Genomic DNA, 20307 nt, shown 5'->3' with positions numbered 1-20307 from the left:
TGTCATATCAATTATTGATAAATTTAGACCCAGTGGTAAATCATATCAATCAATAATCAGGTCCAAAGATGCTTTTTAACATTTTAACATCATAGATTAGTTTTTCTTATTGACATTCTCCTAATGTAATTTAAAATAAGCAGTTTCTTATTTTGTGTTATATTGGTTCAAGTAATTGTCTAAACAGTTTAGATATTCACAGTATGATATAGAATGTAATCTCTTTTATTTTTTAATTTTTATTGTATTTCAGAGTCTGAATCTACATGGAAACAGCTTGAGTAAATTGAGAGATCTCTCCAAATTAACAGGACTTCGAAAACTGAATATTAGTTTTAATGAATTTACTTGTTTAGATGATGTATACCACTTGGTAAGAACTTTCCTTTTGGTATCTAAAAAAGTCAAACTCATAGAAGCACAGGGTTCAATGGTGGCTACCAGGACCTGTGGGGAGGGGGGATATGATAAGATATTGGTCTAAGGTAGAAACATTCATTTAAAAGATGAACAAGCATGGGTGGTAATGATTATGTTAATTAATTGTATTACAGTAACCATCATACAGTGTATAATATACCCAATCATTACACTATACACCTTGAATAGAGTCACACTTAATCTGTCAATATAATATTTTTTAAAAACCATTGGTACAGCAAAAAATAAAAAGATAAATGATAAATTGAAATAATTTTTTAAATAACCACTCCTTTGAAAGGAAAGTTTTTTTTTCCTTTTGAAAACATTTAAGTAAAATTAAACAATTAAAGGGTAAATTATCTTTATAACTATGACTTCATACATACCATATGCAAGATTATATGGCCTAAATTAGGGATAAAGCACACATTCACTACATTCTGGTGCTTTCTCTAAAATAGATCTTAAATTTAGATTTTATTTGCACATCAAAAATATACCTATGGTCTTATCTGATATCTAGCTACTTTAATTAAATGTATCAATATATCAAAATGAATTCTGAATGTTCTTGTGTATCATTCCATTTCCTTCTGCTCTTATTTTCTCACTCTTCTCCTTCTTTTGAGTCCTGTCTTTTTCACTTTCCAGTTTACTACTGCACATCTAATGCTGTCATTCCTTTAAATCTTCATTATTCAGGTACCTGAATGTCATATGCACAGATCTTATCTGATTTGCGTTTGCCTTCTGGTATATCATAGAAAATACAATAATGTCTGTGTCATGGGCATGAATGTGTGTAACTTTTATAATTTAGAAATTCTTATCAGCCATGTGCAATAGCACACACCTGTAATCCAGTGGCTTGGGAAGCTTCGCAGGAGGATCAAAGAGTTCAAAGCTAGCCTCAGCAAAAGTGAGGCACTAAGCAACCCAGTGAGACCCTTTCTCTAAATAAAATACAAAATAGGGCTGGGGATGTGGCTCAGTGGTCGAGTGCCCCTGAGTTCAATCCCTGATACCCATATAAATAAATAAATAAATATTGACTATTCCTATTAATAATTCTTATTTAAAGTTGAAAAAAAGAAAATTATAGAGTCAAATTCATAGGTTTAATTTCTACCCCTGAGGGTGAACCTTTTAAAACCAGGTTGTGTTCAACAGTATAAACCAGAAGCTGCCTAATTAGAAGTATATTTTATTTGCTGAGGACAAATCATCTTTTCTATTTCATTTTGCTTTCTCTCCCATGAAAGCAAATATGTCTGATCTATGTTATAAGAGTTAAGTGTGAATTAAGAGAGAATTACCATCAAATGAAATACCCATAGCTCTTTAGGAGAATAAACATATTGATTCCATTATTGTAGCTTATCTACTGTGTCTGTTTTCTATGAGGATTATAAGAAAGCATGCAAGGCATTTAAAGAACCAGAGAAAAGAGCTGTGTAAACACAAGCCATGATTCTGACCATCACTTTTGTTTGTCTGTGCTACAGTATAACCTTGAATATTTGGATGCAAGCCACAACCATGTGATAACTCTTGAGGGATTTAGAGGTCTGATGAAACTAAAGCACTTGGACTTGAGCTGGAATCAACTAAAGAAATCTGGGGATGAAATAAATGTGTTATGTAAACACACCACAAGCCTTCTCACTCTTAATATTCAACATAATCCATGGCAAAAGGTATGCAACAGACATGTTTTTGAAAAAGCAAACACTTAATAGTATCCAGAAATGGGACAACTATCTTTGTTTTTCTGGACTTAAAATCCTTATAAATTGAATTTAGCGTAGTAATCAAATGTATCAGATGTTACCATAAGAAAAGGCTATACTTTCATGTTAAGTTTTTTTTTTTTTTTGTAACCTCTAACAGTTTGAAAGCATTATTGCTTTAAGAATGATTGATGTCACTGGCTTCTGCACGCCTCCAGAGAATTTATAAAGCTGTGTGCCAGAACCCTACTGTAATGAGGCACGGGAACCAAAAATAATATGATACAGTGAGGGAAGTATACTATTAAGGAAGAAACATAGTTTGATGTGTAATATATTCTAATCTGTGTTTGAGAAACATGTTTTACAATTATACTTAGAATTTTGCATTGTTCTCTATTTTAAGTCCAGAAATCACCTCCCCTTATAAAATTGCATTATGAAGTCTTAAGTTCTATTGTGAGATGAAATATGATTGAACAGTATTTTTATCATCATGAAATATGTGATTTCAATATTCAATGATTAGATTTAAGGGTATCTCCAAATATTTTAAATAATGTCCAAGTTTATAATTTCAAGAATCTTTCTTTCTCCACCTCTGAAATGTGTTATGTTCAACTTTTTATGGGGGACTAAAGAGTGATCAGTTTATTAAGTTGGCCATATTTCTGAATTTATATTATTATATTTCTTCTTTTAAACTTGCAAAATTTAATCTTTTTCTTTTGCCAAAGCAGACCTTCTGGATGATCACAATACAACTCTCTCCCTGCTGCCAAATTGGATGTCCGGGGCTAACTGTCCATATTGAATCACACATGGAGCTTACTAGCTTATTGCTCATCTAGAAAAACAGGAGTCATTGCAGTTGTTCTTTTAACTCTTTTCACCACAGCCAATTTTCAACAGTTCATAGGACTTCTCCCCTTCATAAGAATGGAATCATCCATGTGAAAATGAAACAGATTAACTCTTCAATATAATTTAATTTCAACAATCTGTATATGGGGTAAAAATGGGAGCTCATAACCCACTTGAATCAAATTGTGAAATATGATATATCAAGAACTATGTAATGTTTTGAACAGCCAACAATAAAAAATTATAAAAAAAAAAAAAAAAAAAAAGATTAACGAGAATTCAAGGCCACATGTGATTAAATGCTCTAGGAACTCAGAGGCAGAATGGCCTACATTTAATGTGGTCATGAAAATCTTCAGTCCAGAAGCAGAGGTTTGAGTGGAACCTGGAAGGATAAGTGATATTGCTATGAGTATAGGTATGATGACATGTCATCTTTATTAGTTTCTAAAGGACTATGTCATTTTTTGCCCAATTCTATCCTACAATAAATATTTGTTGAATTGAAAAAAAAAAAAAAAAAAAAAAAAAGAATTAAATGAAGCCTTTGTTTTTAGATACATGTAAGGAACAAGGAAATGGATAATTTTTAATTATAAGGAAAGAAATGAAAAAATGTTCCTTTCTATACTATAATATATGTAATATTTTGTGAAAATTAACTTTTTGTAATTTTTCCCAAGCCAGCCACATTGAGGCTGAGTGTCATTGGCAGATTAAAGACTCTTACACATTTAGATGGACAACTAATTTCTGAAGAAGAAACAACAGCAGCTATGAAATTTATTACTGGAACAAAGATTACTCAGGTTAGATTTTACTGTTTAATATTTCTTGTACTATTGGAACATATATATATTTCCTGTACTCACTTTTAGTTGTTAAGATTTTATATTCCCTCTTACCATATTAATAAAAAATAATATGTAGCAATTATACCACTTGGTTGCTTTCTGTTCATATGAACCTCATTTGAATACCATCTGGTTATATGGACTCTTTTGATATAGCCCTGTATACAATCCCACAAATACCTTTAGGGTTACATTTTTTTCCCCTAGTTACCTCAACTTAGCAGAGTCTGTTCTAAAGCCTATATAAGGAACTTTGTGAGAATGAGGTAAGCTTAGAGGCCTTGAGAAAGCGTTTAGTGAATTATCTGCTTAGTTTTGACAGATGAGCCCAGAGATGAGGAGAGAGAAAAATATAGCTATATTATCCAGATTAAAAAATGCTATACTTAAAAAAAAGACATACTAGAAACAGATTTATCAAAAATAAAAACAGTGATTCTTTTATGGTTAAAAAAATGCTATACTTTAGCCAAAATAGCTTCAACCTCCTAAATATCACCACTATATCTAGCTATTTAATTTCTGTGGGGTACATGAATATTAATTCCTTAAATAATGTAAAGTTTAACTTTGGATCTCTTCAAGATGAAGGGAAGAAATATTTTGGTGATTAAAAAAACACTCTATCAACACTCCTAAAGACTTGAGAATTAGCTCTACCAGAAATCAAAGTTTATTAAAAATTTTAAGACAATGTTATATTGGTGCAGTTAGACAAACAGTCCAACAGAACAGAATAAAGATCTAACCGAGATCCATACAGCTATGGAAACTTGATAAATAACAGCTACCTTTTGCATATAAGAGGCTATTTGGTAAAAGGCATTGACACAAGTACATTAAAGACTTCAGTGCAAAAAGCAAAACCAACCATGTTTTAGAAGAAAAGATCAGATTTATTATGACCTTGAACTAAGGAAGAATTTTTTAGGAAAGAAACAAAGAGCATAAACCATAAAAGATTGGTTTTGCCTATATCAACATTAATATGTCTTTTGCATAAGATACCATAAAGAAAGTAAAAAAGACAACCTACATACTAGGGAAAGAAATTTGCAACATGCATGTCAAAAGATATTCTTTATATATCTAGAATGTGTAAGGGAAAAGACAACCAACTGAACAGAAAAATGAGGAAAAAATTTGAACAGACATTTCACTAAAGAGGAAATCAGAACAGCCAGTTAGGAAAAGATGCTTCACCACATTAGTGTTCAAGAAAATGAACATTAAAACTACAATGACCTACTATTTATTAAAGCTGACAATAACAACTTTCAGGAAGAATATAAAGTAACAGTTATAATTGGTACAATTTGGTGCTATTACACACACACACACTCACACCACCCCCTAAAGTCCAGCAGTTTTACTTACTGACATATACTCTAAAGAGCTCTTACATGTATGTTTCAAGAAACATTTACAAGTATGTTTATGATAACAGTGTTCAAAAAGGCAAGGACGCGGAATCAACCTGAGTGTTCATTGGCAGGAGACTCATTATGGGAATACAGGAATACTGTACAGCAGGGACATATGAATGAACTACATCTACATAGAGAAGCACAGATAAAATTTCACAAATAGGATGTTAAGCAAACAAAGCAAGTCATAGAAAAAGTACATTATTTATTTTTTCATAAAGTTCAAATATATTCATGACAGGGACCTTATAAGGTATTAGTAATATTCTCTCAAGCTGCTTTAAAGGTTGGATTATATTGGTGTTTGTGTTATAGTAATTCTCTTCAAGGTTTTATAAATATTATCTTCTAATAGTTCAATATTTGCTAAAATGAAAAAATGAATACTTAAAAATACATCTAGATATTGAAAATATGTTAAGGCAAACAAATTGTCCTGTTTAAAAATTATGTATTGTGCCATTTACTTTTCCTAGGAAATAATACTTTTTAAATATATATAAATGAAACTCTGTATGCTATTTCTTTTATTCATCATGTTTTTTTTTTTTAATTTTATTAGCTATCTATCTTACGGCATTCTAGTACCAAAGAGGAGAGACCACGGATACTTAGTATCTGGCCTTCTGCCAAAATTCTGACACAGATTTCAAAATTTGGACCACACTTACATCTGAATGGAAACTGGCACTTGAAGGTATAGGCTAATTCTATGAAACTTAATATAAAAGCTTAATTTAAATTGATGTTGTCAGTCAGTCTTGGTCTATCATAAAGAGGGCACAGATAGGTAAGGGGAAAAATTGAAAGAGATGAATTAAAATAGGGAAGGAATACTTAAGATGCACCTTCTTAGCAAATTTCAAGTATATTATACAATATCTTTAACTTTAGTCACAATATTGTACATTAGATTTAATCTTGCATGACTGAAACCCTTTGCCCCAAATCCCTGGTAACTACCATTCTATTCTCTGCATTCATGAGTTTGACTATTTTAGATTTCACATATAATTGAGATCATGCAGTGTTTAATCACAGTGTATGTATATCAAATGAAGTTGTACACATTAAACATATACAACTTTATATTTATATTTATACTTCATAAAGTTGGAAAAATAAAAAGGCAATGTTATTATTAGAAAAAAAAGGTAATAAATTTACCACATTCCAAAACATAAAAAAGGTCAAGTTGTAGATAGATGTCACTGTTGTGATAGATTTTGACTATTGTTACTGTAGAATTAGAGATTTAGGACAAAGGTATGTTGCAAAGTAAAGGATAGATTCTGATAATATGTCACAAACAGCCAGCAGACTTTAAAGGATTAGAGACAGGGATCAAGCCAAAATTTTGGTGATAAGGATCATGAATCTTGGCAAGGGGATAGAAGAACTAGTCAGAATTCAGCCCAGGTAAGGGAAAGGCCATAGAGCACTAACAATATCTTGTTACATTAGGTCACTAGAACTCACCAGAGTCCTTAATGGAGCCTACAAGACAGATAAAATTGGGCTAAGAAACGATTGAAACTTGCCAGAAATATATACTTGGCTAAGGGAGTCCTTGAAAATGAAGGATAATGGTGGCATCGTTTTTATTATGGAATATATACTGATTCTGAGCTTCAGTACAGGTCCAGTGACAGCTTTGGTCAATTCCATGGGGAGTCCTGGAATTAGAAATGTCCTTTAAATTTTTCCCATGTCAGACTGAGATGCCCAGGTCTTTATTTCTCTTCATTATTGGATATGGGCCAACATGGGAAGGAGAGTGACCTTGGTCAAGGCAGCTGTCTGTAGTCCCTAGAGGTGATAACAGCTTTAGGCTTTCTGCCAATAGCACTGCCCACAACTAGGACAAGTCCTTTACTGTAGGAGGAATCTGACTGGCACATCAGTGCCCCTAATATCATAAAAGTCCCTATTGGACTCACAGTCTTCAAATTTTATTTTTTTCAAAATTAAGAATGTCACAATATTTTTAGTTTCTGAAGGAATTTTGAATTCTATTGTTCAATTTTTTTTTAACTTGTAACATTGATTGAATTTATTTACAAGATTCAGAAGTAACATATAATGTGAATTATTGTATAGATAACTGCCTTAAATTTAGATGGACAACATCTCTTTGAAATCACAAATTTAGAAAAATTGGAAAATTTGAAATGGGCATCATTCAGCAATAATAATCTCACTAAAATGGAAGGCTTGGAATCCTGTATCAACTTGGAAGAGCTCACATTAGATGGAAACTGCATCTCAAAGATAGAAGGTAAGACACTCAAGAACTTTGAAGTCTCAAAATGTGAATGTCTAAACAGTAGGAGCAAAAAAAAAAAAAAAATTGGTGACACTGAGGACAGAATCTCTGAAGAAGATGATCACTAGAGAAGTTCCAAGAAGGTTTGCAGCAGATATTCTAAATACCTATTAAGTGAGATTGTTGCAAGCGGTATACTATGCATAATGAGCCCAGGTGGACTTTGACCTCTTCTTCTACTCTGTGCCAGTATTTACCAATTATTACTACTCCCTAGCACATACAAACTAGGGAGTTATTAATATCTTTAAATTGAATAAAAGGATAAATGATGTATGTTAGGTGCAGGACAGGCTGAACTATGTTATCTGCAGGGCAGGCCGAACAAATGTTAGCTGCAAGATGGCCCACGCACTCAAACCCCCCTCTGTCTGGTCCTTTATCACCTATTTGCATCAAAGCTGAACCCTCAACCCCCACTCAAGGCTGAACACTCAACCCCCCCCCTTGCCAACAAGGCAGCTTGCAGACCCAGAGGCCCCATTAGATTTGGGCTATAAAAACTCCCTCCTGCTGGGCCCCTCTCTCTCTTGTTCTCTTGCTCTGTCTCTCTCTCTTGCTCTGTCTCTCTTGCTCTTGCTCTTGCTCTCTTTCTTCTCTCTGTCTTTCTCTTTCTCTCTTTTCTCCTCTGTTGCACTGCTGCAATAAAGCTCTCTTGGTTGCTCCGAGTGTTGTGGTCACTTTCCTTTCAATGTATATCTTGAAAAAAACAAGCTAGTTTATTTTGCAAAATATGGAATTAAGTTTGTATTTGGAAATTTTAAGACTTCAACAAATATAATTACACTTAGTATAGAATGAAAATCAAATGTACTATTTATAACCTTTTAATGGATCTACATACAAGTACAATTAAGCAACTTTAGTAATGTCTCAAAATAAGAAACCAATGTAATATGTTTTATTTAAATTTTTAAAACTCAGTATTAAAACATTTTTCTGAAATGAACAGAATAAGAAAGACTATTCCTGTCTTCAGATTTTCAAGATTCTTTACTTCATTTGGGTTTGTGCTTATCTGTAGCTAAAAATCTAGAGTTTGGAGGGCTTCTTCTAGAATATTCCAAGTTATATTTTCTGATTCCTTCACAACTTTACTTGTATTCTCCTTTAATGCTTTGAATCTGGAAAGAAATTGAAAGAAAACTTCTATAGCTTGCTAACAACTCCTCTTATTCTTCCTCTCCAAAGATCATTGTCACTTAATTCCACAACCCTTTGGAAGTAGATTTTAGTATGACCCTTTTATGGATGAAGAAACTGAGGCTCAGAAGTTTCAAAATTTACCTATGGTCCCAAACCTAATAGTGATACATTTAAAACCAACTATGACACCATCTTTAAACTGAACTATCTTGCCCCCCACAATTACAGAGTACCTATAGCTGCAAAGGTTACACAGGGGTAAGATTCTAGTTAGAGGGGCCATTTTCTAAACTGTCTTAGAGCGTTTCTGAATATACCATGGGGAAATTAGGCCAAATGAGTCTCTTAAGTACAGATGATTCTATAATTAGTAATCCTTTCCAATTTCTTACCTTAATGTTTTAAAATGAGGGATAGGTGATTATTGAGTTTTGTGTATAGCTTTGTGTTGTCTTGAAGATGAAAGTCCTGATTAATTATATCATTTTAAGGTTATTTGGTGGATAAATTAAGTATTTGCTATGTGGTGCTTTTCCTTAACATCTAAAAAAATGAATCTAAAATTAGAATTAGATATTTGAAAAGGGATTTTATTTATTTTTGTTTCCCTCTAAAAAGCAGTGATGGTTACAGAATCTTTAAAGCCATTTGAACTTAAATAAAGAGAAACAGTAAATGGTCAGTTATTTTTAAAATTCTCTTTTCAGTGCTGTCTGAAGATTTCTTGAATTTATTTATTTTTCTAGGCATTTCCAAGCTAACTAAATTAACTCGCCTCAGCATAAATAATAATCTTCTAACTGGTTTGGAAAAACATGTTTTTGATAACTTGCTTCATCTTCACTCTCTTTCTCTTGAGAACAACAGAATCACTTCATTGAGTGGTTTACAAAAAACTGTTAGTCTAATTGAATTGTACATAAGCAATAACTATATTGCTCTCAATCAGGAGATCTACAATTTAAAGGTAACTGGGGTATTTATTAACTTTTGTTTCTTTAAAACATTTATTCATACATTGGAAGCAATGCATGTTAGCTGTAAAGAATTTGAAAAATGTAGAAAAATCTATAGAACTAAATTAAAATAAGAATAATAAGGTTTATTAAAATACATTTGCATTTAATTTGTGTACTGAACAATCATATATGTATGTGTAACCATAATGACCCCAATTTGATAACTTTTTATTTTAATACTTTAATAAAAGAACCCATGCCCATTCCTCTTCATATATGCTGCCTTCAGTATTTCCAAGAATTGACTGACCTGGTAGGGAAGTAGGATTTCTTAACATTCTCCTTTGTCAGTACAAATCTTGATTATCTCTCTGTTTTTACCAATAGTTCCAATTCTTTCTTTTCACTTTTATTCAGATTTGTACTCTTTAATTCCCCTAAAAGAATCACTAATTCAAGGCTACTGTGTAACACGCTTTACTAAAGGTTTGGAAGAAATGGAGGATTTTTATAGCACAGAATAGGAATTCACTGCAAATGTAATGTAACAACTTCATGTTAAGTTCAGTGGCCACTTTCTACCACTGAGAGTCTTACACTGGCCTATCCTTTTGCTGATACCATGTTATAGGACTTATACTAAAATTTTGTGTCCATTTCCTGTTTTTCCTTACATCAGTGTTCTTCCCATCCTATTCCCACAAAATAACTTCTAAAGTCACCCAACCAACCTAATTAACATCAGCCACCAAATAAGCCATTTTACATTTTGATGCAGAAAAATTTTACTTCCTATTGTTTTAACTTCTATCCTCTCCTACTCAGGGTCTTTCCTTCATAGCACAACTAAATGTATCATAGAGTAAGAAAGCACATTTTCCCTTAAGATGTGTTCTGTCGCCCTCTCATTTTTATCTCTTTTCAAATGGCAGTGTCTTTTCATTTCTTTTATATCCGTATATACACATACATACCATTTGATAGGCCATTATTCCATAAACAAAATATATTGTCTTAAAAGATATCAAAGTTCCCCTCTAAGCCTTTACCATTGAAAGAAAACACTGAAAGTCTAGTGTCCTTAAAAGATTTCTGATCAGATAACATATATCAAACTGAAATGTGGCATAAAAATATACCTTAGTGGTCTAGAAAGGTAACCCTTGCATTTAAAGTTATACCTAAAAACACTCAAATTCTATAAAATTATAAATTATTCAAGGGTGTTTAATCTCATAGTGGAAAAAAACTTTCTGGGTTATGATGTATATCTTCTGTTACCTAGGGTTTATGCAACTTGGTCATTCTAGACGTGTACGGAAACATTATTACATGGAATCAAGAAAACTACCGATTATTTGTAATATTTCATCTTCCAGAATTAAAAGCTTTGGATGGAATCTCAATTGTAAGTTGTTTGATGACTCATAGCATTTGGTTCAAGCAGCAAATTCGTATACTCATAGGCCATAATCATTTATTTAGAACACTGACTTATCACTAGCATACCAAAACTTACTATGTTTATTAAGATCTCAGTCTCCAAAACTCATTTTAGATCTGGATTTTAAATTTTTCTCATCTGGGCAATTTTTAAGTGTCTAAATTGAGATGGAAAGGGAGGAATATGATGCTTACATTTGTACCCACTGAGATCAATGTCTAAAAAGTAAAGCATAATTTTGTGGAACGGGATAGGAAAAAATATGCCCTGGAGCCTTGATATCTTTTTAGACCTAAAACCAGCTTTGTATTTCTTGGAAAAATATGATTGTTAGTAATTAAGGAAAACCAACAAGTGTAGTATGACTATATCACTAGTAAATGGTAAAAATTTAAAAAAAAAACACACAGAGAATTCATGGCTGAATATAAAAGCAACATTTGGAAACTTGGATTCTATAAAAAGCAAGTTCATATGAGGCTCATGATTTCCATGGGACAGGGTAAAAACATGACAAATGTGTGAAGAATAAAAGGTTTCCTTGGGTAATGTTGCCTAACTCCCATTAGTCAATAAAACTTACACAATTTTTAGGAAATTGAGAAGGTAGTTCATGATTATTTGGTACTCAGGTGCTCTGAAAAAAAATTACTAATCCCTTTCCTTATTCTTAAAGGGTCCTCCTGAGAGAATCTAAAACAGTTTCACTTCAATAAATACATATTCTCTAGAATCTCGTGTACTGGGTTTTACTTAGTTGTTAGCTTTCATTGAGAACTGCTTAGTAAAACAGTCTTATGAAACTATTCTGCATTTGCTGTAAAAGATGTTGAGAATCATTTCTTCCTATCTCTCTGTGACCTCATTCAAAGGACCACATGAGAAAATACTTTTAGAGATAAGTATAGAAAAAGCCTTTTTGCCTCTAAGGAAAAGTTTTATTCTCTCACCCATAATGAGTAGTGTTCAACTATTTTTTTTCCTCACTTTGACAACTAAAAAGCTCAGGCCCAAATTTTATAACTCAGTAGGATCTTATGGTCTCTCTGTCCCTAACCCTGGTTTTTATCTATTTTAACTTATATTTTTCTTAGTCTATGTCTTCATTATTTGTGATTTGCATTTTACTATTTTATTGTATGTGTTTCCTATAAACTGCCACAAGTTCTTTACAGAATGGGGTATGATACAAATTTATAAATTAATAATTTTACATGAAGACTAGACTGAAGAACTTAGACATTAAATGAGAAATAATAGAAATGCATTAGATTTATGAGTAGGGAGAGAATATATTCAGCACATATATATATGTTATGAAATTTCATCTATGTTCATCAGAGATATTATCCTATAATTTTCTTTCCTTTATGTGTCTTTGTCTGGTTTTGGTATCAGGATCATGCTTCACAAAATGAATTTGAGAGTGTTCCTTCCCTTTATACCTCATAAATAATTTGAGGAAGATTGGCATTAGTTTTTCTTAAAGGTGTAGGAGAACTTGGCTGAGAATCCATCTAGTCCCAGGTTTTATTTTGTTGGAAGGCTTTAAACCTGTGTGTTTCATTATATTTGAAGTGATTTTCTGTTTACAGCAGATAGTTGGGTCTTTTTCTTTTATTACTACCAATTTATATCTTGGATTGATGAATATAGGCCATTTACATTTAATGTAGTTATTGACATGCTAGTGATAAAGTTTGCAATTTTGTTTTTATTTTCTGGTTTTTTTATATCTTTTTTTCTGTTTTCTTCTGTTTTTTTATGAGCTGATTGAACATATGTCAAATTTTTTATTTATCTGTAATGGGTTTTTTATGTCTGTTCACATAGACATTTTAGTGATTGTTCCAAGTACTATATAACATATACATAACTTAATGAGCTCTATTGTTGAAATTTTTACCCGTTTTAATTAAGAGTATAAATCTTATTTCCATTATTTCTCCTCCACTGTTAATAATTATCTTAAATATATTCTCTGTATATACTGAGAACCACATCAGATATCCCTTTATGCTTTAACCAAACAAAGATAATTTGGAAAGTCTATTGTACTTGCTTCTTTCCTGGTATTCCAAAATTCCTTTTGTTGGTTAAGAATTTCCATTAGTCATCTTTTATGGTATCTCTGATGATGATACTTTGCTTAGTTTTCTTTCATCTGAAAAATGTCTTAATTCCCCTTTTCATTTCTGAATGACAGTTTCTCTTGATATATAGGATTCTGGGTTGACAATTATTTTATTTTGCCACATCCTCTGTTTATTGGTTGCTGATGACAAATATTTTGTCATTCAAATTGTTTCGTCCTCCTAGGTAAAATTTTACTCTTCCCTGACTGCTTTTATAATTTTTCCTTTATTAGTTTTCAGAAATTTGATTGATTTTGATTGTGTCTATGTGTCATTGCATGAATTTGGGGAATTTTTTCTCTTCTTGGATTCACTCAGCTTTTTAAATCTGTAGGTTTATGTCTTTTGCTAGATTTGGAGGATTTCCTGCTATTATTTCTTCAAATATCTTCTCAACCTCATCTGTTTCTTCTCTCCTTATATGAATCCCATGGTAAGAAGAGTGTTTTATTTTTTTTGTTTTTGTCTGTTTTTCTATTTTTATTATCTTCAATTTCACTGATTCTTTCCTCTTCATTCTTTTATTGAGCATTTATTTCCATTGCATTTATATGTCTATTGTATTTTTCAGTTCTAAAATTTCTATTTCAACCTTCTTCATATTTTCTACTTCTTTGCTGATAGATTCATTTTTTTCATTTGTTTTAAATACATTCACAATTGCTTGTTGAAATATTTTTGTGATGCCTGCTTGAAATCTGTCAAATAATTACAAATATGTGTTATTTCAAAGTTGTTGTTTGTTGATTGTGTTTTCATGCTTGAGTTTAGATTCCATTAGTTTGGCACATGGTGAGAGCTTTTTCTATTTTATTTTGGATGTACTGGTATTATGTCCAAATTTTCTTCTCAAATCTTCTATTTTAGCAAACCTCACTTGATAATACTATACCAGTGAGAAGTTGGGCTACTACTTTGTTGTTTTCACTAAGAGACAGAAATCCAAGTTCCCCCCACTTGGCTTCTGTTAACAACCTGACATGAACATCTTAATTAACTGCTAGACTGCAGTAGGAGTTTATATTTCCCACCAGGCTTCCATTGATTCTCTCTGGCTAGGAGAGGAAGAGAGAGACTCCTTGTTACTATTCCCCATAGGCCTCCACTCATTCATCCTAGCTGACAGAGGTAGGAATACCTCATTAATTCTCCACAGACACCTCATTATTACCAAGTAGAAGTGGGAATCCAGGCTCCCCATGTGGTCTGAAGTAATACTTTTTTTGGGGGGAAGGGGGGGTGTATTACTGTTAGGAGCTGATAAAAGTCCAAGCTGACAAGTCACAGGGGAATGACAGAGGAGTGCTTCGTTACAACTGGGCAAGTCTGAGCAGCCCATTCTGCTTTTACTGGTGGGGATAAAGTTAAGACTACAGTATATTTTGTGGTGTTCACCTGGAGTAGACATATTATTATTTAAAAGTTTTCTGTCTTCTGAGGCTTTCAGTATCCTAGAGAAGACAGACTGGTTTTTTTTTTTCCTATTGTTGACATTTTGGCATTTATATTTTCTCCAGCACCTGAATGACATAAATGAGGCAAAAAGAAAATCCAGATTATCATTCTTCAGGTCCCAAGGTCCCTAGCTAGTCTACCTTCTCTGCACCATTTAGTATTTTCATGTTTTTTAAATATATAATGAGCAGGGGTTAACCTGTACTTAGTGGAAAGAATACAGTCCACTCCATTTTTACCTGAAACTGGTATCCTATATAGGAACCACCAGAGACTGAGAGTGCAAAAGATTTGTTTGGTGGAAGACTTACCTCTGATATGATTATAGAACGACAAGGACATTCAAACTTTTCCCAAATGCAGGAATTAAATTGGACTTCATCATCCATAAGGTATAATCACTTTATTAGATACCTTTTGATATTGTAATTAAATATATAATTATTATGATGATTTTTCTGAATCTCATACATTTATACATCTTATCTAACCATAACCAATAAATCATCAACCCTATTCCAAAATTCATGCTAACTTTACCATTCTTTGAAATGAATTAATAATTTTTTATTATATAAGACTATGTTTTCAAATATCAATTTCTTTCTTGGATATTGTGATTTTGCTTTTCAACCAAATATATTAGTCTCTCTCTTTTATTTTTTTAGCAAAAACTTAAATGTTTTAGTTAAGAAAATCTTGAAGATCAAAATTTTTTAAATTAAACAACACTTTAAATTGCAACTTATTAATCACAACAGCATCACCAAAGACATATAATAGACATGAAAGTAGTATTCTTTTTTCAGGCTCCAGACTTGTCTGATAACATGGATTCCCAGGTCTTCACTAATAACTCTACAGCCTGCAGTTGCCAGAGTGTAGAGCTCAATGTGGAAACCATGATTAAGTGAAACCCATGGTGAAAGACACGGGGGAGGGGGGTTGGGGAGGCGGGGTGGGGGGGAACGACCCAACAAGGGAGGAGACCTGCCCAAATTACACAAACTAATAAACAGTGATGTCAGATTGGCAACCAGACCAATGCTAGGAACAGGTTATGCAACTCATATCTTATCCCTCTATTCCAATGCAGCAGTACTTCCACTGGCACATTTTTTGTTTTTGTGGATTGAATCATCAATGTTAAGCAAGTTCCCAACCATATACCATTCCTATGATAAACTGTTTTCAGTTCTTATCAAACTTGACCCCTCTGAGGGGCCAAGAATGCTGATTCCTCTTTCACTTCGTATATCCCCTTTTTTTTGGGGGGGGGGGAGTTAAACTGGGGGTTGAACCCAGGAGTTCTTAACTACTGATTCACATCCCCACCCTTTTTTAATTTATTTTTAAAATTTCACATAGGGTCTTGCTAAGTTGCTTATGGTCTCAATAAATTGCTGAGGCTGGCCTCAAACTTCTAATCTGAATCAACGAAAGATGTGAAAGATCTATATAATGAAAACTACAGAAGCCACTGGGATTATAGGCATGCACCATCATGCCCAGCATTCTTATCTCCCTTTCTAAACCATAGTTTCACATTCTTGGTTTTACTATAAAATTCTCAGATTTCTTTATGAGTTCTTAACTTTCTGATGATCTCTGAATTTCATCCTTAGTCCCCCTTCTATTCTATCTTACTTCTCTTTTATAATCCCCTCTCCTTTGCTCTCATCTTTTTCTTATTCTGTACTCTTCCTGAGCAAACAAGATTTAATTTTTGGTGATGATTCCCAAATTTACCATATTTAGCCCAAACTTATTGTCACCTGAGCATACAATTGCTCTGTAGATAGTATCTAAAAGGCAGCATCTACCCAAGCCAAAAAAAGAAAGAAAGAAAAATTTTGTTTTCCATTTTTAATTCATCACCATCTTTGTCAATAGATCCATGTTTGAATTTTGTCTCAAAATTCCTTTGTCTTTCCATAGTCACTGCCATTTGCAGTAAACTGTTTTAGAAACTCCTTTGGTGATCTTTTTGTTTGACTTACATAAACCTTCCCTGAAAACCCATTTTGTTACCCATATTGCCTTCTAAGATGCAAGTCTTATCATATCATTTCCTTTTTCAACATTGTCAGTGGATTTCATTGTCTACAGAATAGAATTAAAAATTCTGTGTAGTGTAGAATAATTTTTATCTTTTGTAATTCTTACCTTTGCTTCTCATGACACTTTATACTTTAGAAACTCTGAAATATTCTAGCTTCTAAATCTTAATCATAAGATACTGTTTTCATGTTTCTCTGCCTTTGTGCCTATTGCACTGTCAGCCCTACTAATTTGCTTAACACCTACGGGTCAAATCCTCAAAGTCTCACCTCAAGCTCTTTCTCTTCCTATAGGTTTTCTTTCCCTAAAACATCATCATACCTAAATATATTAGGTGTCTGTTTTCCAATGCCATAACTACTTTCTCCTTTTCTTTACTGTCCCTATCCACTTCCTGTCATTTCAGAAATAACCTGATTTACATATATAGTCTCTGAAGTTTACAACCTCAAAATCTTAAAATTTACCTTATCAATTTCACCATGGTTTTATGGACATGTAGTGAATTTATAAATGAATTACAGATTTTTATTTTATAGGTTTCTTTTGCAATAGTGTTATGTTTATGTGGTAATAGGCATTCTTAAAACAATCAAATTCTATCATTTTCTTACACATGTGCCCAACAAAAATATGTATTTAACTGTTTATTTTGATTCCTACATTTTATATTAAGGCAATTATTTTTCATAGTATTTGTCAGATATCTTTTAAAAAATACCCTTAGGAGTTTATATATGGAGGAACTCAAAAAACATAGGAAGTTTTTTTCTCTGCCCTATTAAAATAATAACTATATTTGCTTTGTTTAAATTCAGAACTGTAGATTTGATTCCAGTTGACCAATTTAGAAATGTGAGTAATGTGAACCTACAGAACAATAATCTTACCTCTTTCAGTGGACTAATCTATCTGCCGAATGTGAAGGTGAGTCACCTACAAATCTTCTCTCTTTTTTGTTTTAGGTTTTCAATGCAAATTGTAATCTTCTTTATTTTTAATTAAAATATATTTCCATTTACTAAAGCAGAGAAATTATTCCAAAGGTTTTTGTTTTGTTTTTATTTATTTATTTTTTACTAGTCAAGAAAAAGTATTACCTCCCAAAGTTATTTTGATTTGACCTCCATTCATTGATTGTCTTGCATGCAATAAATCTTACTCTGCAGGAGGAGAGGGGATAAAAGGCTGCCTCCATAGTGAGAAGGTATGACATGAAGTTGAGAATGCTAAGGTTCTTCAAGCAGCCTCATTGTCTCCTTTCCTGTTACCTCAACTCAGCCACCAAATAAGGCCTAGCCTAAGGAGTTATTCCATCGACATCACACCTTAAGAAATCAGAAGTGCAGACTGAGAAAGCTGTGTAGCTTTCTCAAGTCTTTCTTGTTTTATGTGTGGTGTTATGATTTTCCAACATGTAAGATAATTAAAAACACATCTAAAACTAAATCTAAATAATTTGGGTTATAAAAACTTATCTTTAACACTAATATTTTATTAAATTATGTTCATATTACAAGTTTTTCCTTATAATTTTAATAGTTTGTAGGATATTGGATTAATAAGATATTCTTCCCATAGGTCTTATGCCTCAACTATAATCATATTGATTCAATCATGCCTAGACTAAAGCCTCAGACTCACTTAACTAATAGACAACTACTTTACCAGAAAGTACCTTCAAGTGGTTATGGACAACAAGGAACTTCAAAAATAAATAGGTACAATTCTTTTTTAAATTACAAATAATTTTTATTGGGAATTTTAAAGTAATATGTTTCAGTACATACATTTAACTTATTTTATTAATTATTTTATTCAAAAGCTATATGTCAAAAGTGAACTTCTCAAATAAAAAGAAAATACTTAAACTATTCTTTGCAGCCAGGCATGGTGGCACATACCTCTAATTGCAGCAACTCTGGAGGGAAGGCTAAGGCAGGAAGATCACTCAGCAACTTAGTGAGACCCTGTCTCAAAATAAAAAATAAAAAGGGTTGATGATATAGCTCAGTGGTAGAGCAACCCTGGGTTCAATCCCAGGTACCAGTAAACAAATGAGAAACTATTCCTTTGGACATTTTATCCCTGCTTCCTCCATTTCATACTTAGATTGTAAATAAAGAAAAAAAATTAAAAAAAAACTCAAGGTCACTGTAGATTCAGTGACTTTGAGTTTTTTTTTTAATTGAGATACAATTCACATACTAAATATAATTAACCCTTTGTGTACAGTACAAGGATTGTTTGTTTACCATCTCCACTATCTAATTCCAGAACATTTTTATCATGCCAAAAAGGAATCCTTTATTCAAGTAGTATGGGCCTAGGTTTCTCTTAAATATATTTGCTTTCTTTTTATTTCTAAATTATTTATCTGTACATTTAATGCCCCAATATCAATGGCAAAGATAAAAAGATACTTCATGAAAATGAGGACACATCTTATTTATATTTATATAAATATATATATATATACACACACACCTATATGTATACATAAACACACCTTGTATATATATGTGTATATGAACTTCATAAATAGATACTTCAACTTTATGTATATAATTTAATATATATGTTCATATATATGAATAGGAAAATTATATATATGTATATATATATATATAGAATATATAATACATGTATCAGTCAGAATACTTTCATTTACAGTATTCCCAATTAAGAACATTCCTTGTGCTTATCACTTTTATTGAAGTACAATTTGAATGTAATAAAATATTCATTAAGTGTACATTTAATGAATTTTAACTAATATATTCAGTCATATAATCACTATCTCAATCAAGACACAAAATGCTCCCACCCCAGGAAAATTCCCTTTTATCTCTCTGCAATCTCCTCCTCCCACATCCTCACCCATGTCAACAATCACTGATCTATTTTCCACTACTATTATTTTGCCTTTTTTTAGAATTTCATAAGATTGGAAGTACATAGTAATTACTCTTTTGTGTCTTGACTTCTTTCACTTAACACAGTGCTTCTGGGATTCATCTGAATTGTTGCAAGTGTCAGTAGTCCATTTTATTTTATTGATGAGTAGTATTACATTATATGAATTGAATCACAAAATTATACAACAAATTGTTTATCTATTTACCATTGATGGGCATTTTGAGATATTTCCAGTTTGAGGCTATTATTTTTAAAGTTACCATGAACATTTATACACATCCTTTATATTGGAACTATTCGTATTTAATTATTCTAACATTTTTATTGAAGTGCATGTATATGCCATGTTAATTCATTTTAAATGTATAATTCAATGATTTTTACTAAATTTATAATTATGCAATCATTTCTGAAATAGAGTTTTAGAACATTTCCTTTACACTGAAAAGGTCTCTGGGGTCCATTTTTAGTCAATTCCCTTTCATACTTCTCACTTCAGCAATCTCTAATCTATTTTCTATGGAGTTGTGTTTTCTAGTCATTGCATATAAGTGGAACCATATA

At 32.1% G+C, this 20307-nt stretch overlaps 1 protein-coding gene across 1 annotated transcript in view; it reads left to right on the top strand.

Annotated features, from left to right (window-relative positions):
- The window catches only part of Lrrc9 (leucine rich repeat containing 9), a 79296-nt gene that overhangs the window by 39998 nt on the left and 18991 nt on the right, over nucleotides 1-20307 (top strand). Inside the window, exons 16-25 of the mRNA XM_027929789.2 lie at nucleotides 254-373; nucleotides 1929-2120; nucleotides 3701-3826; nucleotides 5861-5995; nucleotides 7399-7576; nucleotides 9517-9737; nucleotides 11015-11137; nucleotides 15025-15155; nucleotides 17643-17751; nucleotides 18406-18545. Of these exons, the coding sequence (XP_027785590.2) occupies nucleotides 254-373; nucleotides 1929-2120; nucleotides 3701-3826; nucleotides 5861-5995; nucleotides 7399-7576; nucleotides 9517-9737; nucleotides 11015-11137; nucleotides 15025-15155; nucleotides 17643-17751; nucleotides 18406-18545 (1475 nt within the window). The remainder of the gene's footprint in view (nucleotides 1-253; nucleotides 374-1928; nucleotides 2121-3700; nucleotides 3827-5860; nucleotides 5996-7398; nucleotides 7577-9516; nucleotides 9738-11014; nucleotides 11138-15024; nucleotides 15156-17642; nucleotides 17752-18405; nucleotides 18546-20307) is intronic.

The sequence above is a fragment of the Marmota flaviventris genome, chromosome 2, assembly GCF_047511675.1.
Source record: "Marmota flaviventris isolate mMarFla1 chromosome 2, mMarFla1.hap1, whole genome shotgun sequence".
In the NCBI taxonomy this organism is placed as follows: domain Eukaryota; kingdom Metazoa; phylum Chordata; class Mammalia; order Rodentia; family Sciuridae; genus Marmota; species Marmota flaviventris.
Note: the sequence above shows the minus strand (reverse complement) of the source record. Positions and strands in the feature narration are given on the sequence as shown.